This window comes from Fringilla coelebs, assembly GCF_963513975.1.
Source record: "Fringilla coelebs genome assembly, chromosome: 4".
Lineage (NCBI taxonomy): Eukaryota > Metazoa > Chordata > Aves > Passeriformes > Fringillidae > Fringilla > Fringilla coelebs.
In genome coordinates this window covers 61,620,517-61,643,413 of record NC_140032.1, presented here as the reverse complement: position 1 = coordinate 61,643,413, position 22,897 = coordinate 61,620,517, and the positions used below count along the sequence as shown (strand labels likewise).

The following is a 22,897-nucleotide window of genomic DNA, read 5'->3' as shown; positions in this document are numbered from 1 at the left end:
AAAGATTTCAGAGATAACTTTTCAGGTGTCCCTTACAACCACAACTAATTGTTGTAATTGCTACGCCCAAAATTCGGTCCCTTGACAAGTGAGAGCAGCGGAGCAAACAGGATTTGAGGCTGGGCCGTGGCCCGAGCAGCAGCACCCACTTGTTATAAATGAATTGACTCCGCAGCCAAATTAAAAACATTTGACAAAGATTTATTAATTACAAATTGAAAAAAAAGAAATCTGCCACAGCCAAGACAGCGTCAACTCTGGAAATTGGCGCTGGGTGACCTCGGATCCGACTGACAGAGTGCCAGTGTTTCCCCGGAGGTTCACCCTGATCACTTCATATCACCTGCTTATATACTCTATATTCTCCCCAAGGCCTGCATAACTCAGGATGTCTCTTGTGTTTGTTCATATGTAGAGTTTGCACACAGGAATGCAAAGATTCACTCCCGGTGCTTCTACAGTCCTTTCGGTCCTTCCTGGATGTTCTTTTCACATGGATGACCGAGTTCCTTCGAATGTAAAAGGCGTGCCTCGATGTCTGTATAGCTGTCTTCCACATGTATTCGGGTGTTACCGGTGTTTTGGGAAGCCCGATGTAATCAGCTCCTGGTGTCGCCCTCGTGAATGGCCGGGAGAATCGGCGTTCATGGCCCGGGAGGCTCCTTTCATAAGCTAAAGACTTGATGTTATCTTTAGCATGTTCTGGGAACTGCTTGAATAGAAATGAGATTCTGCTCCCGGCCGGAGTTGGTCAAAGGCATGTGGTAGTTCAATGTAATATTTTATACATACATATATTCACTAACAGCATGAATTAATCACTCATATATAACACACTCGAGTAGAGGGCAAAGCCCTTCCCGGCTGTCCGCGCCGCCTTCCGTGAGGGGAAAGGGGCCCACCCACGCTCAGAACGTTCCCGCCGGGCGGCGCGGGCCGGGCGGGCAGCGCACTGCGGCGCACCGCCGCTTCCGGCTTCCGCGCGGCCGCCCGAGCCAGGTTGGAGCGGGGGCGGGAATGGGAATGGGGGGGGGCAGGCCCGGGCCCGGGGCGCTGAAGGGGCGATGGTGCCTCAAAGGGGCCGGGCTAGAGGCGCTGAGGGTCTCGGTTCCGGGCTTTTGGGGCTCCCGTGCCCGAGCAAGCGAAGCGGTGTCTGGCTCCCCCATAGCTGAGCGCCGGGGAGCGCGGCGGTCCAGGGTGGCAGCGTGGTGCGGCAGGTTCGGGGCACCCGAGGACTGAAGATGAGGGCAAGCGCTAGGAGCTGAACAGCGGCGGTGTGCCCGCACACGCCAGGAGCAGCCCTGCTGTCGGCGCTTCACCCCACGGGCTCGGAGCGGATCTTGTCCGGCTCCCGGCGGGATGAGGTGCCGCTCCTGAGGAGGTAGTCGGTCCGAGGGGCACCTGTGGAAAGCTCCGCACACCTGGGCGCTTACAGCACAGCAGCCCCCGGGTGCGTGGGCCCACAGTGCAGTTTTCAGCCACATTGCTTTTAAAAGGTGAAGTAAGTCATGGGCATCGCCGTATCTGGAAAATGATTTTTGCATTAGTAGGGTGTTCAGTTGTCAGTCCTTTTTAAGTATGAACTACTGTTAATACAGTTTTTAAAATTTTTCTTTTTAATTGTAATTTTGTATGAGTGGTGAAACAGATTTTGAATACGTACAGAGTGGAAGCTGTTTGATCGTCAAGCACAAGAAACCTTGAAATACAGAAAGCCTCTTCTGGGTGGTATCTGTGGCCTGACCAGGATAGCCCCACAGTTCCCTGCCCCTCAGTGAACAGCCTGTTCCAGCTGTTCATGTCTGTGATAGCAGGGTGGGCAGTGTTTCATAATACTACCCAGATAATGAGGTAAGGCACTGTCCTGCTCAGCACAGAAAATCCAGGAACCTGCTGGTGCAGTCAGGGTATTTCTTTGCGACCTCACCATGGACAAGAAGCTGTGACTTCAGCAGAACTTAGATGTCGGCCATTGTTAATGCACCACACAGCACAACCACCAGCTGAAATACACCAGCGTTCTTTGGAGGTGTGGTGGGAAATCTAGTCTTTGCCCCTGGTTGCCTTAACAAATAATGCAGCAGGAGAGTAATGGGAGGTGAAAATTTACAGAGTGGAACACGGTGCTGGCAACCCAATACTCACATAACACGTTTTAGGGGTTTTCCTTTGACTGTTCACCTCATTCCTGCATAGCCTCCTGATACCTGAGCTCTGCTCCTTGTGCCACAGTATCAGCCATTGAGCTGGAGAGCCATGCTCACTCCTGCAGCTGCTGCTTTGACCCAGGCACAGCATTTCACTCCTGAGGAGGAAGCTTCAAATGGAGAAACAGCCTTTGTGCAGAATGCTCCCCATGCAGGAGCTTCAGTGCTCTGTAGGGCAGCACAGTTGTACTCTCTGGGGCTGAAGGGGGGAACCAGGCATGGACCTACAACCTCTTATTTTAGGTCCTTCAGATGCACTTTTCTCTCCCACACACCCCTCCGGGGTGTGGACTGCAGACAGAATCCACTGGATCTTTCCTGCCTGAGCATTTGGTAACAGTGTGCCAAAAGTGAAGGTAGAACACTCTGCAGAGGCATTGGAATACTAATTAGGGGTTTCTAAAGAGGTGATGTTCTGCTTTGAAAGGAATTGACGGTAGACTGGGTTTATGCTGTCCTAATTTCTGGAATCATAATATTGTTAAGCTCTAGTCCAAAAAGATGGTAAAATTTCTTGAAAAATTTAGCCCAGGACAAAGACAACAAGCAACCTAAATGAAAGCTCAGAGGGAGTGATAAGAATATTGATCTACAGGAAGTTGTTATTATTGGATGGTGTTTGAAAGCATGGATTCACTCAACAGCTTTGCTAAAGGGACCTGACATTGCAGTTCTGTTGTTACTTAGTTCAGTGCAACTTTCTGAAAACTGCCATCTAAAATTTCTCATAGCCTGTGTCCTCAGGAGGCGCTGGGGCAGTGCTTTTCATGAAAACAGTTTGTCATTTTGGTGCTTTCCATTATGAGGGAATGTGAAGAAGTCAAAGTATAAATACTAACCATCAGATTCTGTTGTTAAATCAGCATTTGAGTGGTTTGAAAATTAGTGTGGAGCCTGATATTGGACTCCCAGTGTCAGAAATGTCACACTCTAGAATAATGACAGTTGCCAGCAGGCAGCGCAGCAATATAATTTTGACTACAAAATATGACACTAATACAATTTAAACATGGTGCAAAATGCAACAGCACAAGAAAACTGATTTATGTATGCTATCAAAAGCAAATTTTAGTATCTGGTCAGGGCAATACATTTCTGTGTTCAGGAAAGTTAGGATTCTTTGGTTTATAAGACCTTTTGAATGAAGATACTAATTTTTCTTCCAAGTTGAAGCTGCTAGAATTGACTGCCTTTTGATGCTGCAACTGTCCTTACAGATGCTTATTAAACAGGCAAGGCAAACCAAAATCAGAGGTCCATGACAAATAAACCTACAGATAGTAATGGTTTCATTTTTTTTTAAGGCAAAACCCTTCAAAGAGAGTTAAACCCAAACTTCAGGACAGCAAAGATTTCCAGATCACAAGATTCTTTATGGTTCATCACATGGCTCTTCCTCGTGGATTGTCCCCTTATTCTGCATTTCAAAAGAAACTTTCAGACAAGGAAGTGAATGGAGATGAAGCACAGTTAATGCAGGAACTGTAAATTCCAGGTTTAGTGCTGGATGTGTCATGTGTGTCCATGTATTTACTTCCATAGTTTTATGTGCATTCATTCCATACCTATTTTTCCCCCCACAGAGAGTAAACATGCCTAAAAAAAAGACCGGTGCTCGTAAGAAAGCTGAGAACCGTCGAGAACGTGAGAAGCAGATAAGGGCTTCACGAGCCAACATAGACTTGGCCAAACATCCTTGTAATGCTTCAATGGTAAATTAACCTAAAGTAGTCTGTATTAAAATGCCTAATTTTTAATTATGTAAACCCAGTGATAACACCTCGAATGCATTTAATGCCACTAGAATGTCATTCTTCCTGCTATCCTTCCTATTTAAGGTTACCTTTGCACCAGACAGGATATTGATTAAAACATTTGGATCCTAATTGTAACTCCCTGAGGAGGTCTGTAAATTTTATATATTTTACCTAGAATAAAAATAATTAACGAGTGCTTTATTTCTTCCCTTTAGGAATGTGATAAGTGCCAAAGGTAAGCATTTTTACCCTTCTAAAACCAATAGTTCAGTATTTGTTTCAGACATTTTAAAGGTATTTTTAATGCTTTCTTTTAAATCTTAATACTTTCTTTTTGTTTTTTCACCTCCATGTGTCTAGACGACAGAAGAATAGAGCTTTTTGTTACTTCTGTAATTCTGTTCAGAAATTGCCCATTTGTGCACAATGTGGTGAGTAGAAATAATGAATGAAAACAAGCAATCCTGTTTGTGATGTTAAACTCTCAGTATCTGTGTTACCCCAGCTTTATCTTAAAGTACCTCTGGGATGTGGAGCAGGTTCTTTTGAATCTGCTGTGAATATCCTCCTTGAGAATTGATCTTTGATCAGTATATATGCCTCTAACCCCCAGAGGTTTGCAAGCCTCGATCATGGCTTGTCTTATTTGGAAAAACTTCTCACTTCCTTTTAGGTTTGAGAAATCTGACTGTTTCCATAGATTGACCATGTGGAGCATTGTTTCATAACAGCAGCAAAAAAAGCTCTGACTGCTAGCAAGGCACCAATAAATACTGCTTTTTAGGGATTATATAATTTTGGATCAATTCAATATCAATTAAAGCATCAATTATTATTCACCTTGCATGGGGTTGTAATGTAATATGCAGCTCTTGTTATTTATGTGGGGTTGAGGGCTGATGCTTTGAAATTAAGAGAGAAGGACTCCTAGTTACAGAACTGCTCTGTATCAGTCTAAAACGGCCTTTGTTTTTAACAGGTGTTTGCTTGCAGGAGATGTTGATATTCATTTAATACTGAGGTGAATGTTCTACTGTTTCAACACATGATTGCAGATTTTCAATTTGTCATTAAGCAGATGGCTGTTTTGGAGTTTGACTCTCAGAGCTGTTGACGTACAGTTTTCAGTGCCTTTGTTGTGACCCGCAGATACTGAGCATTTCTGGAAGCTAGGCTGTTAGTGTGCAGTGGCAGTGTGTCACCTTTCATGAGTCTCCTTTCTGTCACCATGCAGTGAAGTGCTAAAAACATGCTCTCTGTCTTATGGTTCATATCTGTGTTTTGCGTTTATCTTAATCTGGAGTATGTTTCTAGAGGAAAAACATTACTATCAGCAACCATAATACTATATTGAGACCCAGGGTTTCCCAAATAAAGACCATTAGAGCTGTTTGATGCTTAATCAAGCATTGGGAACCATAAACCAGCAGCATCTTTGTTAGAGGAGCCCGTGAAGGATGGGAGCAAAGTAGCTCTGTTCCAGTGCTCCACACCCAGTTAATGCCCCCACATCCTCCCACTGCCCAGCTCAGCTGCTTTTATGGTGGGACAGAACTAGCAGCGGTTTTAAACATAACTCTTTAAGGTTTCATTGCTGGTCTTTGACTTCAGTTTTGTTCTTTGTTTTGACATTTGAAATTTTTGCCAGTGCCTCAAAACACAGAGCAAGACCAATACATTGTCTTATTATCTAAGTACAGGGGCAAGAGATTTGACTGAAAACAGACAATAATTAATTTAACCTAAGGGAGGTGTGAAGGTGGGTTGCAGAATGCAGCAGTAATGCAAATATCTTTGCTTGCATTATTTTTACCTAGATTTATGTTAAGCACAGGCATTTACTTGAAGTGCTGTTCTTACATGAATATGCATTCTATTTTTTTTTCATTTTATATTTACATAGTTTTCTTATGGTTCCTTGCCTTTTTATTTTAAACAGGAAAAACCAAATGCATGATGAAGTCTTCTGACTGTGTTATAAAACATGCTGGTGTCTACAGTACTGGACTAGCTATGGTGGTATGTATAGAAAATTATAGCCTTCTTTGCACTATGAGAATATTCTGTGCAAATCTTCCTGGAAAAATAATAAAACAGATTTATGGAATGATAGCATGTACTACACCAAGTTTGGTTTTTTCCTCATTTTTCTGTAACAAACTGATTTTTCCCTTATACTGAAACCCCCAAATTTTTAAATTTTAGATTCAGGTCCTGCAAACTCCAGCACATGTCCTGGATGCTAATGGATCTGTGCTGGTGGCAGGCCCTAAGCACATGCATGAAGAGCACTGGACCCTTACATTCACTACAGACAATTTCACAGCCTTCATTAAAATGTAGGATTATTCTGCAGAAACCTGCAGACTTTTGTCGCTGTTGTCTTAGTACTGCAGACATCGTCAGTAACAATGAGAGGAATCTGTTCAACTAGAGGGGAATTTTAATGAACAAAACCCCTCTTTTGGGCTCTTAATTAGGGATAATCATAGCTTCGGGCCTTTGAAGTTTTGTTCTTAGAAGGACAAGTCAGTGTCTGCATTCTGAAAAGCAAGGTGTGACCTGCCACAGCCTCTGGATTAAATGATCTAAACCTCTATCCTGTTGCTGCCTGTAGCTGGCCATCAGCTGTTCTAAGTAACACAGCCAACCTTTACATGCTGGTGTTCCTGAACTTATCCCTTGCATTCACTGATGCAGCAGTGAACGCATCAACACTTAAATTTGGATTCATCATTGTTTTGTGTGCATGTAATTCACATAGTAATTAGTTACCTAAGGGCTGAGAGGGCTTCTTAAATGCTACAGTTAAGGATAGCTGAAGCGGAAATGTTACAATTTAATCAAAATAAAAGTTAAAGAGTCTGACTTACTTCTAATGAGTTGTTTGTTCTTTGCTCTCTGCAGAGCTTGTGCTCTAAAATTGTAGAGTTTAAAATCCAAGTGAGTGATTTCAGCTCTTAAGAGTCTAGAGGCCTTTTTCAGGTCTTTGAAATTTCATTTTTGCCAGAATATTGTTCTTGTTTATGGATCCCAGTTTTCAACTGGAGGACACAATTTTCCATGTGCAAAATGCGTGATAAGAAATGTAAAAACCAGGATTGAGATAGATAATCAAATTCTTTTGCATCATACATAATCCTGCAGAAATGGATAACTAACAAACATGAACTGTGGAGCAGCTTGGTCAGAACACAGGTTTGGTTCAATACTCTCACTCAGCCAAAGCGAGCCCATGGAGAGAATGGATACTAGGATACATTGAGGATTATGGAATAAGTCTCTCTATTGGTATTGCAGAAGTCCTGAGATGATCTCTTGCTGTGATTGCAGGGTGCAATCTGTGATTTCTGTGAAGCCTGGGTGTGTCACGGGAGGAAGTGTCTCAGCACCCACGCGTGTATGTGCCCTCTGGCAGACGCAGAATGCGTTGAGTGTGAAAGAAGTGTCTGGGACCATGGTAGGTTGCTCGCATTTAAAAATAAGAACATATAAGTTATGCTTCTTTCCTTGCATTGCTTAAGTGAGTGCACTTATATTCTTAACGTAGCCTTTTTAATCTTCACTAAATTAGTCCTTGCAGTATGTTTGTTCTAAGCAAGGATTCTCCCTGTTTTAAAAATAGTCATTTTACAGTGGGGAAAGTAAATGACCTGCTCAAGAACATACAGTGCTCAATTCAGGGATGATTATGTAATCTAAATTATAATAGTTCTATTAGCTTAATTATTCATATAATTAAGCACTGCATCAAATTGCCAACACAGTTTTCTGCCATTTTTAATCCATTCTTTTGCATTAGCATGGGTATTTGGATTCCCAGTTGCTTAGGAAACCATACTGATCTCCTTTTGTTGAGTCTTTTAAAGTGTTTATTTCAAGTGTGTATCAGAGCTGAGCAGAGAAGACTGGATGAGAGTGTGATCTGATTTAAGAAAAAACAGTTAATGCTACAGTCAAAATAAAATGAAGAAAAGTACTAGAAGTAAAACTTACTTTATAGTTATACTGTTTTATATTGTAGGATAGGAGGTATTTTTCAGTGTAAAAATGGAGGGCAGTGTCTAATTTAGGATCTCGAAGTATTTGTCCCAGAAGGGAGAACTGGTCTTCAGTCAAAACTACCACCTAAATTGTTTGCAGAGCAGGACTTGATGCCTCTGCCCATTGTTGATTATTTTGCCTTGATAAATCTTTCAGGAGGCAGAATATTTGCCTGCTCTTTTTGCCATGATTTCCTCTGTGAAGATGATCAGTTTGAACATCAAGCCAGCTGCCAAGTTCTGGAAGCGGAGACATTTAAATGTAAGTTAGTTATTCATAATCCCTTTCACCACAGCCAAGCAGATTCTCTTCCTGCTACTTCTGTGCTCCCCCATACTCTCCATCACCTTTCCCAAGTAGATTTTGTTGCCCCTGGAGGGAAGGGCCTGTTTCCTATGTACTGGCTTTTGGTATCCGGTTATCCAGACTAGAACTTTTTTCTCTTTCATGGCCCTTCCTCCATGCCAGAGCATACCTGCCAGGCTCTTACAGGCCTCCCATGGGAAGCTGCCCTTGTAGGAGCCAGCATTCTCCAAAGTTGGAGTGTTGGCAGTAGCAGGACTGCAGCAAAACAACTGGAACTGCTGATGGTGCATTTTTACTCACCAAGCTCTGCAGGCAGAAGGAGCTGTCTTCCATTCTTCTGACCCAGTGATCAACTAGTTTTAGATACCTGTTCCTCCTGAAAGACAGCTGCCCTAAACCATATCACCTGTCTTAGTCTGGCTAAACCTTCCCAGGTTGCTGTGAAAGGCCTGTGTGCTGGTGAAAGGTTAGCAGCTGCTCAAGTCCTGAGGAAGGCTGTGACTCAGCAGTGAGGCAGGGTGAGCACAGAAGGAAGTGACAAAAATAGTTCCAGAGCATGATTTCAGTGTTCATTTCCTCAGTGACCAGTGGACTGTGGACACATGTGGTTGGTAGTGTATCAAATGCTGATACATGTTCACTCTTTCTGAGTAAAGAACAGGTAGCTGAACACTTTATGTCCTTTTGAACTCTGATTAATTGTGTGGACAAAACTGCTGTTTGTAAGAGGACATGATGGCCGTGCCCGACATTGCTCACCCATTACTCATCTCTGGCTGAAACAGGGTATCTTCAAGGGAAGTTAAAAAAAAGAACAACAATAAAACAAAACAAGCCAGGATTATGCATATTTGAAATAACTAAATTTTTCTAGCAGCATTTCTTGCCTACTCACCATTAAATATGATTTGATTGATCACAAGACAAGCATTTGTTTGTTCTTCCCAAAACTTGTATGCATGTATCTTGACTACTGCAACATTTTCAGTTCTTATTGTAGAAATTGCAGGTGCTCTTTATCATAAGGCTGTTTTCCTTTGAACTGACTAATCTCTTGTCCTAATTGATTTCTCCTGGTCCAGAATATTTGTGATTTCAATATTTTAATCAGTGTCTTTAGACATCTCTTATCTTCTTTTCATCTTCCATACTTTTGTTCCTAGCCAGTTATTTTTTAAGCCTTGCTTAGCTTCTCTTGATGTATTCTGCCAGAATTCCCTTGATATATTCTGCCAGAATACATTTTCTTCCTGCATAGCAATATTGAGGCAGCAACAGCTGTTCCATAAAAATGTTTCTTCAATGATTGTTGGAAGCTCTCAATTCACAGATGTGGTATCACACCCTAAATAGAGAGGTTTTTTGAGGGTTTTCACTGTGTTTTGTGGCACAGAGCAGACTTGGTAGAGACAAGATTTTTGTCAGTGAGGTAACAAGATTATAAAACCTGTATTTTTACAGAAGATGTGAACTTCAAATGTGGTCATACAATTGTAGTATAAATCCATTTTAGCTGTGAAAAAGGTGCTGTTACTTTCCATCACTATCTGAGAGAGGTTTTTGAAGTGCAGGTACTCAAAAACCAATGAATATATATTCAGCATCAGCATTTCCAGTTCCATCTTTACACACGCCGTAGCTCTAAATCCCACGTCTGTCCTGCTCATGTGGAGAACTCCTGATATTTATTGCTTCAGATTGAAAAACTCTGTCACAGGGGTTAGACAAGGAGGACAGGAATGAGTACTTGCACAGAAACTGGAATGTACGTGTTACTGCTTCTCGATAACTTCGTGTTGCTGCCATTCCCTGAGTATTCACCTTTACTGTACTCCCTCTAGTGGAATAATAAAAACAATTTGAAGCTCAAGACAAGTTAAATTTTGGGCACTGATTCTGCTCCTTAGAGCTTGTGTGCCGGCTCCAGTTCTTTAACACAGATAGACTCTCTTACGTAGTTTTGTGCAGTCAAGTACATTTCCAGAGGGTATGACAGAAAATACAGAATGTAACAACTTTTCTAGGTTTGGAAGTTTGCAAGCTTAAAGTGTTCTTACATCTCTAGCACTCCTTCATCTGAATGCTGTGAGAAAAGGAAAAGCAAGATGAGACCTTAACACCAAATTGGTTCTGAAACATCAGGTTTTGAAAGTTTAGAAGTATAAGAAATATTTAAACACTTTTCCCCTCTTGAAATTTCCTTTTTTGTGTCAAAGTGAGGTTTAGAGTTTAAAAATCCTAGTAAAATGGTACTGTGGGGTAAAATGACTGATTCACATTGCCAGAGTACAGTTGTGTCAGGGAATTAAAAATAAATGCCTCAATTATGGTATTGCATATTTTTTACAAGGTTTTAAAAACATGACAGGTCTGCAGTTTCCAAATACTGAATTTGTCATACTGCTTTTCTCCAACAGGTGTCTCCTGTAACAGGCTGGGGCAGCATTCCTGCCTGCGTTGCAAGGTAAAGAGTAAAGACAGTTGTAAGGAGCTGATTTTAGGCTTGTTCTCCTTGGCCTCCAAGGCTGCTATGAGGCCTTGCCAATTCTTCCTCTCCATAACTAAAAGGAAATTCATATTTTTGTATTAGTTTCTGTAGCCTGGGATCAAACCTGTGGGGGACAAAAGGTCTTTTATCTGTGGTAGCCACAAGACAGTGTGAGGTGATCTTTGCCCGGCCCTCTTTGTTTAAGTTGGGCCTGCAACGTGTTGGGGCTTTAAAAAACAACCACGACAACAAAATAAATCCTTGGTCGTGAACAGAATCCAGGGCTTTGAACAATGCTTTGATCCAGTGTGGAACTGCAACAATTAGAAAAGTTGTTATTTTAAACAGTCAGGTGATTATCTGACTAGAAATCGCTGCATCCAAAGGAATAATCTCCACAGCTAATCCAGTTTTCCATATGAACAGGCTGATTTGTAGACATTGGGCGTATGTTTTTACATACTCAGAAGTAATTTTGTATAAAAAGTTCCACCTGCTGCATCATCAGCATTGCCCAGATTTCTCCAGGTGCTAGTTCATTGCCTGCTCTTACTCTTCTTACCTTCCATATGTTTTTCCTGCACTCTGCCATGGCATTGATGGCCTATTCCAAATAGTTCCTTTTTCCAGGTATTTTCACTGCACCCTGGTGCTCAGCGTGTGAACTTCCCATCTCTAATTCTTTCCTTCAGGCTCCTGCATAGTTTTGTTCTGGCATACATCTCATTATGTTTATTTAAGCTTGTCAACACAAACCCAAGTTTGCCAGGCTCCTTGTGGGCAGCACTGCAATCCAGCCCTGGATTATGTTACTATCTCTGCATGTTTATTGGCACTTTTATTCAGCCCCTTCCCCAGAAACGCTGGAACCACATTGAACACAGAGTGGTTCCTCTGTGCACAGACCCCATGTCCACTGCAAGAGAGACCTCGTTAAATTTTAATCCTAGCCAGAAAACCCTGCTGCTGTTAGACACATTTTTGCTTGCTTGTTGTTAAAGAATGTGATTCTGTGATTAAAACATTTGGCCTTTGTACTCTCCCTTCAACACACAGGCTTGTTTTTGTGATGATCATGTGCGAAGTAAGGTTTTCAAGCAGGAAAAAGGGAAAAAGCCTCCTTGCCCTAAATGTGGCCATGAAACTCAGCAGACAAAGGATCTGAGCATGTCAAGTAAGCCAGTTTCTCTAGCTAACAAGCCATACGAGTGCCATTAGTGATTAATTTCTACCTAGGAGCACTGAGTTAAGTCTGGTTACGTTCAGTTGTTTTGCACAGTTTTGCTTCATTTGTTTTGAGAAAAAATTTGTGTTTCTGAGTTCTGGAATTGAGCCGTCTTATTCTTAACAATTAATTCATTCCAAGAAAGTGAAAGCTTTTGTCTAGTTTGAGATTTTAGATGTGGATAAATGAAAAATAATTGCCATTTAAACTACTCTGCAAGTACTGAAAAAAAGATAGAAATGAAATGTTGGATTAGTGGGAACATGATGATTTTTCTTTGCCTGCAGCACGTTCATTGAAGTTTGGCCGACAGACTGGAGTAGAAGATGCAGATGGAGCTTCTGGTTATGATGCCTACTGGAAAAACCTTTCCTCCAGCAAGGCTGGGGAGGCAGGTGACCGTGAGGATGAATATGATGAGTATGAAGCAGAAGATGATGATGAAGATGACAATGAGGAGCGAGGGAAGGATTCAGATTCTGAGGCCACGGATGTATTCAGCAATTTGAATTTAGGAAGGACCTATGCAAGTGGGTATGCACATTATGAGGAATCAGAAGATTAAGCTTAGTGTGCTGGCTTTGGAAGGAGCCAAGCAATGCTTCACTGAGTTGTGTACATGCTAGTAGGATAGCTCTATCAGGTACTTACGTATCAGAGTTAGAGAGCAAAGAATGTGGGACTTCTGCAGTAACTCCAAAGGACATTTTCCTTGTAGATGAACTGATGTTGGGTTTGGGATTGGGGGAGAAAATCAAGATATTTTTATTCCCCTAAACAACAGAATGGTTTTGTCCTTGAGTTACTGAGTATAATGGTTCAATACCATTTCCTCCTATCAATACAGGAATGGGAAAGCTGTAGCTGTTGCTTCCATTTGCCCATCAGAAACTAAGTTATTTTTTACAATAATTTTGTTAACTGATTTCATACATTATGCAGTGGTGGGTTGATGACTGCATTTCTTTTGGTCTGCACAATAAAAGTCAACTGCATTATCTAATGAACTGTCATAATTATTGATCTCCCTTGAATAGCTGGAAAGCAGATTGTGTACAAAGTGGAAATTGACACTGAAATTACTTCCTTGTTTATGTCAGTATGGCAGATCGATGTAGTTCTGTGTATTTGCACATCACCTTTTTAGTATTTTTATTATTAGATATTAATTGGTGGGCCTATATATAGTCACTATAAGAGCACCCCAGATAATCAAAACCTTTATGGAAATAAAATGTTGGTATCCTCTCTGACACAAAAATCTGTAATGCAGTTTGCCATTAGATGAAGAGGAGACTGGTTTCTTCTGTATCTAACCTTCAACTCATTTCCTTGCATATCATAAAAAAAAATAAGATAGGAAACAACACTGTATGTGAACTGAGAAGGTGAGAAAACTTGGGGTGTTCAAAATTAATGTTCTGTGCCAGTACAAGGCAAACGATCGGCACTTCTGAGCTGAGACGGTTGCACCTACAGAAGTGTTTGCAGTGGTTCTGATTTCAAAGTGAACATGTTAATTACCCATCTACAGATCTAAGTGATGGCATTTATTTTCCCTCTGTAGGGGAATGTTTTACAGCAGACAGATCATGATACAAGGGCAGCCAATCTAAAGTGTTGCTCCAGCTTTCTAAATGCCATGCCTTAATGCAAGAGAGCCCTTTTTGTTATCTGTCAAATACCTGAACTTATTATACCATTACCTCCTTTTGTGGTATTTCTCTACTCTTTCTTAACAGCTAAAGGTCATGTGTTAGCAGAGCACACCCTATTGAGAATCATTTTTAATGACGTTAAGATTGCCAGATGAACATTTTATAGCAAAACAGGATTGGAAAACCTGGTCTTGATACTTTCTTCCTAAATGCATCTCCTACCAAATGAATGAAAGACAAAAGCTGAGGCCCCATCCAGGACAAAAGCAAACTGCCAGAGAGCACAGCTTCGTTATGGCAGCTGAGGTAGAAACTCTGTAGGAGAGAGGGGCACAACTGGTGAGTGCATGCCTTCAGAGCTGGAGAGGAAACAAGTCAATGCACTGTCTGAAAGCCAAATCCCCTCCAAACATTGAAACATCCAATATTGTGTGCAAAGGCCTATCTTAAATGATGTACCTGAGAAATGTCTTGATTAGTCTTTGTCATAACCAAACTTGAAGTGATGGAAGCAGGACACCTACCAGTTCAACGCTGTTTATTTATTTGTAAAATTGGCATGTGAGAGAGAATTTCTGCTCAGCTTCGTGTGGTCCAAAAATTTCCACATCGAGTCCATCTGTGACTGGTCAATTCCAGCAACAATGCCAGGTTTTAAATCTTGGCTGATGTTTCAAATACAAAACACTTATACATCAGTAGCAAGATGTTTCCTCGATTCTATACAGAACTGAGGAAAATACATGTGTTTCTCCATATATGTAAAATTATGGCTGCTTGTATGCCATGTATTAATATTACTTAGCCACACAAAACCCCTCTTTAAGATTCTTGGCTCTTGAATTAGGTTTTTCCCCTCTAAAATCTGCTGCTGTCACTGGCTGTGCAAAAGGCTGCTGACGTAACAGAATTAATCATCATAATCAGGATAAAGAATTATTCATTTTCTCATTGAAGTGCCCTTGCAGTGATCCTTGCTAGATCAATACTCCAGAGCTAATGTGTGTTCCTATGGCACATTGGAAGCGAGGGTCACAGCAGTGCCTGCAGCAGATGCTCAAGGTACCTGCTGTAATTTAGCAAGGTCACTTCTCAGTGGAAATTTATTTGCTTTTCTTTTGTGCTGCTGTTCAGACCACTGAAAACGCCTGTGCTGTCAGCCTGTCTGGAAATTGGGATCAGGAATTAGCCCTGCAGTGCCTGACCTTCCAGGGGTCAAAACAGGCAAGTTTAAGCTTCTTTAAAGTAATCTGGTGGATTCAGGCTGGAATAGACAAACATGTCAATCTGTGGCAACACAGGCCAGATAGGATGTGATGTGTTCGTTTTCTCTGCTTGTTCAGTAGAGCTAAAAGCAGGCGCTCTGTTTGGGATAGGCTTGCTTTCAGAAAAAGTGCATTATTTTGGTTATCTTAAGGTAAATGGAAGGAACAGGATGGAACAGAAAATGAACATGTATTCTGACTTCATTGAAAAGCAGGTCAGGTACAAAATCATATTGGCTGAATTTTTCTTCATTGCTTACATTTCCTTTAAAAATACTGTCCCTGGTTAAAGGAAGTTCTGTTTTGAGAGTGGTACAGTGCTGACATGTAACCAGTAATACCCATGAGTTATGTGATGTACTTCAGGAAACTAAGACCTTGATAAAATCTTACACTTCAGGTTTTTAACCTCTGATGATAATTTAAACGAAGCTTAAGTAGGACTTGAATTAAAATCACAGCAGCATTTATTGTGCCTATAGAACCTGGGGGAAAAAAAAAGCTGTGGTCACCTCTGTAAGCTCTTGCATTTGTTTATTATGGTGACAGCACCAGCTCATTACGAATTCATTCAGTGCTCCTGTAGATTTAATGCATTTTCCTTTAAACTCAGGTGTAATTTAGCACCTGTGACTGGGAGTCTTTTGATCAATCCAGTATTGCTCATTTTATTTCCAGAAAATGAATGGGAAGATCATTTTAATGTGCTGAGCAGCTGAAACAGTAGTAGCAGGCATGTCACAGAGAGTTAGAGGACGAACTTAGAAGTGCTCAGACTCCTCTTTGTTTAGGCAGAAAGGTATTAGTGTGTCTTGCAAGACATTACATGCATCTGTCCAGGACCTGATTCTATTTCCACAGGAGCCAATGACAAAGTTCCTATTTATCCAAGTGGAAACCAATAATTTTCAGTATCTACAGTTCATCTTAAATGTCAGGAGGTGTTATGGAACACAACATGGGCATAAGCAGAAGGGGGGAAGATGAAGCAAAGCTTTTAACACGAGGTTGATTTGTTAACCATTAGCATGAAAATATTAGTTCTAAATTTCAACAGTTTCACTGGAAAGTGCTCTCAAGATTGAAAGATGAAGCTGCTTAAAGTAGGAAGAGATCCAATTCTAAAAGATGCAGAAATGTAATTACTCATCACCCAAAAGTCTTCATGTAATTAATAAATATTTTCTAAAAGCTCAAAGCACTTAGGACATAGACAAATTTTATAATCTCTTTTTTTAGGTACATAAATAGAAAACACAGTAGTTGACAAAATCACAGCCTAAACTGTCCAGTTGGCAGCGGCCTTCTGCAGCTTGGACTATCCATCTCCTATCCATGAAGCTCCAGACTAAACATATTTTATGACACTCCTTTATTAAGATTATGTATGCTGTAATTGGCTACTACACATGGGAAATTTGAAGCAGAGCCTAGTTTTTAGCTTCCATAAGCAGGATAGACAAAAATCAGCAAGACAATGTCAGAGACGTGAAGAATAATCCATAGAAAAGCCACTAGTTTCCCTTTGCTAAACAAACAACAGGTTCACAAGCCTGTACTTTAATATGGAAGAGGGGAAAAATTGCATTTCTGTGTCTCACCAAATTAAGCTACTACAGATAAGCATGTTTGCTGAGAAACAACTGCTAAGCATGAGAAAACCCACTGTAGCTATCCCAACTCCTACTATTTTCTAACAGTAAAGTACACTAAAGTGTTTGTTGCGTTATTTTATAACTCACTTCTGCGGAGAATCTACTTTGTGATTCTCCCAAAGTATCTCCCAACTTAAATGTAATTTGAAATTCACTTTGGTTTCCTTCTGAAATGAGAAATACTGCGTGCCTCAGGGCCCAAGTAATGTTTTCACTTCATCTTGATGTTACGTCACATCTATTGTAGATTTTCCCATCACAAACACTAATTAAAAAAAAGAATTATTAGAGTGTAAAAATGCCAATCTCCCCACAATTTCCTTAACAGGTAATACAAGTATTTTACTGCTATAATTGCCTGTTGCTGTTCCTACTGTTTTATTTTTGGCATAGAGTAAGAGGTTGATTATTTTGAAAGTGAATCCCTGCTAGTCAGGGTCATAAACCCTTGGGCTGCCTCCTGCCTGATTTAAATTCAGCACCTTATTTTGATGGCAGAGACAAGGATGAACCCCTCTGAGATTTTCTCACCATCATGAGAGGTGTGCAAAGACTTCACCCTGGATGTCCACACCAATTCACAGGGTGTGCCAGCTCAAGGTGGTAACAACTGAGTCTCAACCTTTCACTAGACTACTTTGGAAGCCTGAAGAAACCCAAATGCATCCTGCCTGATGGAAAAACAACTACTGCAAAGCTGCATCCCATGAGAAGGTATTTGCACTCTGCTTTCTTTCTCAGGAATAACAGAATATGCCCACAAGCTTGTAGAGAACTCATTATTACCATTTTTACCTTATTAAAAAACAATCAATTGAGCACAGATTTAAGCAAGAAAATTATTTAGGAAGTTCAATGAAGATGTTTCCCTATCTAGAGTTGAACAACAAAGCTATATTGAGTGCTTTGAAGGAAGGGTATGCAGAGGGCAACACCATATGCTCACAGCTGGCTTTTTCATCATCCCCCTCTTAAGTCTGGCAGTGCAGACCAAGAAAGCATTATGCAGAGTTTAACCTTGGGGCTTTTTTTTTTGCCAAAGCATTCACAGTTCCTGTGGAGCACTGTGCAATTTCTTACCAGGCATTTTGCACATACAATCAATGCTGCCAGATTTGGAACATTAAAATAATTCAGAAGTTAGGTAATAAATTGCATTCCTTCCACATTCTCCACACTTTCTTGATGTTACATGCATTTCAAAGATCCCCTCTTGACATTTACCTGTTAGTACTGCACAAGAGCACTGCTGTGATCTACTGTCAAAAGCATTTCTGAGCAGACAGGGCCAACATAAAACGTAGCATGTTCCATCTAAGCATAGATGCACCTTCAGAAAAATACTGCCCTTCTGTTCAACAGTTCACAAAGTCACCAACAAATCAACAGCTTAAGAAGCCTTTCCTGTAAGCAACATTTCTGACCTTGGTTTAAGTCAGTAGGTTTTAGTCAACCAAGGGCAGACCTGTGCCCAACATCCTGCTGCTGGAGTATGGATTCCCACCATTCCCTGAGCTCTGTCAGGACCGCTGTAGCCTGTGTAGCCACCCCTGCAAGCACCAGAGCTCGCTCCCAAAGGAAACCACTCACTGCCACAAGCTTTGCCCCTCCTCTGCTTGCCACTACCTGCACCCAACCATCACATTTCCCTTGCAGAGGAACCCAAGCTGTCACTCACCCACAGGTAAAGCAACTCCAGACTGGCCAAAGCTCCTTGACACCTCACAGCTCATTCACTGCCTCCTCCCCTTATTATAACCTCTCTCCCACTTGCACCCCTTCAGCAGGGCCCATCAGACTCTGTGTGGTGCAGATGTGCATGGCTTTTCTCCTCAGCTGGCCTCCAGCATTCCCTACGCATTCCTGCAATTCCTGCAGCCCTGGACTGTTGCTGTTGGATGAGCTGCTGCGGCTGCTCTGCACATTTGCAGATGCTACATGATCCAATACTGAATCTTGCTGTGCCTTCCTTCTTCTTCAGAAGATAAAATGTTGCAGCATAAAGTATAAATAACATTTATCCTATTTAAGATGTGACAGATCTCCTATGCTATGCTATTTTATTATATCTAAAATGAATTTGGAGATGATGATATATATTCGCTGCTGACCCTGAATGTTTTATCTTAAAATCTCTTGCTACAATGCCTTCATAATATATTAATATGACTATCTCAGCTTCTAGAAAACTAAAATATGACCTCATGGTCTTTTATGTGCTGTAATTTTTTCTTGGATATTAAAAAAAAAAAATTACAGCTATATCAGATTATTAACATTGAAAATGAGCCAGAGTCCTTAAAGTACCATTTAAAAATATCTGAAAGTCTTTGTCCTTTTGAAGATGTTTGGTTCTCAGATAATAACTTGCTTCCAGGTTTATGCAGAAAGTTAGGAGGTCTTCCCACTTGCTCCATGTCTGCCCTCATCAGCTGCAGCCCAGCAGGAGAGTGTGCCCTGGGGTGACAGGCATTGCTGTAGCTGACAGAGAATTAGCATCAGCCCAAGCAGTGATCTGACCCGTGAAGTTGCAGGACACAGTGTTTTGTTTCCAACTAAGCTCAGGTTCTTTGGTGAAATACCCTAAGGTGAGAACAAAAGCCAAAAGATCTGTCATGTTCTTTACTGGACTAAGTCTAGCATCTGCATTTTGTTCTAATACATGGAATATTGCCAAACTACATTACTAATAAACCTGAGGACTGTTTTTCCTGTACTTGTCACTTGTCCTTCAGCTCCCCAGGTGCTGAACAATGCTCTATGGGTTGTGGTCCTTTGCTCAGAATAATTTCAACACTTTTCCCTCCTGCCAAAGCCCCACTGTTGCCCAGTCACCTTTAGGTTCAACTGAACTGCAGGAATTGATGTCTAGTCCAGTAAGCCGTGACTGTTAGGATGGGCTGGGTGCCAGTGGAATGTAGCCTGTGGACTGTGGACTGTCCTTGGATAACTTCCAAGTTCCACTTGTTCTGAGCCTGTAGGACCTAAGACGGTCCTTTCAGACACACTTGCAACTGTGGCAGGGTCTGCAGCATTGTGTTGCCCATCTCCCAATATTAATGTTCCTTCTGTGACTAATATTGACCATTTGGTGTGTGAGAAGCCTTGGAAGTTGCTTTTGCAGTATGGTAAGTGATGGAGAGCCCAAGTACAACTCACTTATATTTACTCAGAACTGGCAGCTGGGAACAGGAGGAGGCAATTCTTGTCTCAGGAATCTCAACGAGCCCCACTTGCTGGTTTCCAGGGAGCCATTTCTGCCTAAAGAATCAAGTCTAATCAAGGACCAAGGCAAAGAGCACAAGCTCCAGCTGCTTGCAGAGTTCGTGCTCCCTCGAGTAATGCCTCTGCTCAGGGCCTTGCAAACCCAAGCCAATAGCACACAACACTTCATTCTGAAGCTGAACAAAAAGACCAGCACAGAAAGCTGTTTGTGTGCTTTGGGTTTCTGCAGACAACAGGAATATCCAATTTTTGAGATTCAAAATTAATATAGCATTAGTGGCTGTACTTTAAAAAGCCCTCACTGAAGACTCAGCTCAAATTGCCTGTGTCAAGTGCAGGAAATCAGCAAACAATAATTTCCTGTAATTTAAATTACAAGAGTTGCACAATTGATCTTGGGAAAGAAAGTTAGAAATGTGCTGAGATAACAAGTATCTGCTTGAAATCACAGAATCACAGAATTAATTAGGTTGGAAAAGACCTCTGGGATCATCGAGTCCAACTTTTGACCTTGTTAACCAGACCATGGCACTGAGTGAGCTGTTTGTGCGAATGGTGATTGCTCCACCTCCCTGGGCAGCTTGTTCCAATGTTTAACAACATTTTCTGTGAAGAAATTCTTCCTGATGTCCGACCTGGCTCAGCTTCCTGATGAACCATTCCTGGCACAGCTTGAGGCTCTTTCCTCTTGTCCTTTTGATTGTTGCCTGGGAGAAGAGACTGACCCCCATCTGGCCACAACCTCCTGTGAGGGAGTTTTTAGAGAGTGATAAGGTCCCCTCTGAGCCCCCTTTTCTCCAGGCTAAACACCCCCAGCTCCCTCAGCTGCCTCTCACAGGGCTTGTGCTCTCTCAGACCCTTCCCAGCTCCATTGCCCTTCTCTGGACACACTGCAGCACCTCAGCATCTTTCTTGTGGTGGGGGGCCCAGAGTTGGACACAGCACTCGAGGTGTGGCCTCAGCAGTGCTGAGTGCAGGGGGACAATCCCTGCCCTGCTCCTGCTGGCCACGCTATTGCTGATCCAGGCCAGGATGCCACTGGCCTTCTTAACCATCTGGGCACAGCTGGGATCATGTTTAGCTGGCTGTAGACCAATTGTTACTATATGAACAACCAAACATTTTACCTTGCTTCTAAGAGCCCAATCTGAAAACTCAGCTTTCACATATACTGAGACCTCTGTTGCCATCTTAATTGGAAATTTTTGGCACACTGGATCAACTGTTTGCTGCTACAGTCACACTCTGCAGGGAAGAGGAAACCAATATCATGCTTGACTGACTGAAGGAATATCTTTTAGAGGCATGGAAGATGGAGTAGTGAAGTAGAAGTGCACAAGGTGGAATTCCCAGGTCCACTGTATACTGCAATATAGTCTGAGGTGTTGGAATTGCATGCTATCAGTCAGTTCAGATTGATCCTGAGATCTGGTTGCATCAGATATCTGTGGTCATCATTCTTATTTCTGCCATGGAAAGTGAAGTCTTTAATTTCACTCTTGCATGTTGATAGCTACCATGAAATATTTAATCGTGGCTGAAATGGTGAAAGCTGTTTCTCCATCTGTGCCTGTAAGCCACAAAAGCACTAGTTTTTACATGAATAAATCCAAGTTCTGTAACACTTCGAAGATCCAGAAAGTTTGTAAAATTTTCTGCTTTTACTGATGCTACTATTCCAAACATTTGTGTCCCATTGTGCCTTTATTAGTTTAAGAGTAGCTTCTGACCAGATGGTCTTAAATTTGTGTTTCTAAATATTACAGAACTTGCACTGTCAGGAGAAAAGGTCCTTCTGTCACTTGTCCTTTTTACAGAGAACACTCTGTTATGTGATACATAAACTATATCACTGCCCAGCTGAAAGAACAAACACAGAACTTATCTGGTTTCAGATCCATCCAGCTGATGATATGATAGCTCAGGTATTAAACTGCCTTTGTGATTTCAATTACCTACCTTTTATGTGCCTGGAAAGTGAAGTTGTCAGCATAAAAATAATAAAGCAGAGAGTTCTATAAAAGTGGCAAGTAAGTTACTGCATTTGCTTTAGGCAGTGTAACCTGCTTCTGCATAGTCACAGATGGGGTCTTGGGGAAGGTTTACTTGTTGCCTAAAATTTATATGTGCAGAAAGAAAAGCAAGACACAAAAGCAATCCTGCTTCCTCTACAAACTCAGCTTTTTCTTCTCCCCACTGCTGTCCTGTCCCCCATCCCCCGCCTCCCCAGCAGCCAAAAAAATCAAATCAATTGCTTTTAAAGGCGAGGGATGAAATGGGACTATACTGTAAAGTGGAGGAGAAGGTAAGGCGAAGGAGGAGGTTATTAACTAAAATTATTTCACAGCTTAGGGGATAAGAGTAACAGTCTGAAGATGTAATGAACTTCAGAAACCCAAAATGCAGCTGTTTTAAATTATATTTTTTATATTTGATTGATCAGGCAAATGTGTTACTTTTGAGATAAGGCAAAAGTTATCACACTGAGAGATGGCTTCTGGTCACGCTGTCATCTGGTTAAAAAGATGCAGTACCCAAGGGCTCTGCTTGTTTATTAAAAACATCTGTTTTATTTCCAGAAAAAAAAAATTAAAAATCATTGCTTCAAAAAGGAAAGAGCTGGAAAGACAGAGTTAAAGTCTGTGACATTACAGGGACCCTAACACTTCTCCTTCCTCCATATGATTGTCAGTCACACCAGAGTCCTGCCAATTTCAGCTTAACTCCTGTACTGCCCAAGAGGCACAAACTGGAGTATGTCAGTGTGTGGTTTTCATGTGCGGGTTTAACTTCTGCTGAGCACCCTGATGTTGCTGTGAAATTGGTAAAAGCCAGCCCAAGACAGGGGAGGAGCCCCAGCTTCCTGAGCCAAGGTGCCTCAGCAGGATGTAGCACCTGAGCCGGGCGGGTTGAAACTCATCTGGGTGTGTCTGAGATGGGCGCGCTGCCCCACAGCAGGGCTGTGGACAGTGGGGATGACATCATCTCTAACACCAGGCCTGATGCTGTGTCTCCCTGACCAATCTACAGCAGAGGCTGAAGGCCTCTCTAGAGCAGCCGCTGCTTG

At 41.7% G+C, this 22,897-nt stretch overlaps 1 protein-coding gene across 6 annotated transcripts; it reads left to right on the top strand.

Moving 5' to 3' along the window:
* Positions 1-944: 944 nt before the first annotated feature.
* Positions 945-12,999, top strand: ZNF330 (zinc finger protein 330). 6 transcript variants are annotated; one of them, XM_084204266.1, is made up of 10 exons: positions 945-999; positions 3,791-3,919; positions 4,180-4,199; positions 4,325-4,395; positions 5,904-5,983; positions 7,298-7,424; positions 8,165-8,269; positions 10,732-10,778; positions 11,859-11,976; positions 12,315-12,999. In XM_084204266.1, exons 2-10 carry the CDS (start codon positions 3,800-3,802, stop codon positions 12,590-12,592), a joined length of 966 nt encoding a protein of 321 aa, XP_084060392.1. In that variant the 5' UTR covers positions 945-999; positions 3,791-3,799; the 3' UTR covers positions 12,593-12,999. The 6 variants fall into 6 exon arrangements, with proteins under 6 accessions (XP_084060392.1, XP_084060389.1, XP_084060393.1 ...); XM_084204263.1 differs by having other exon boundaries at positions 969-999; positions 3,512-3,919; XM_084204267.1 differs by lacking the exon at positions 945-999 and adding an exon at positions 1,110-1,496.
* Positions 13,000-22,897: the final 9,898 nt, after the last annotated feature.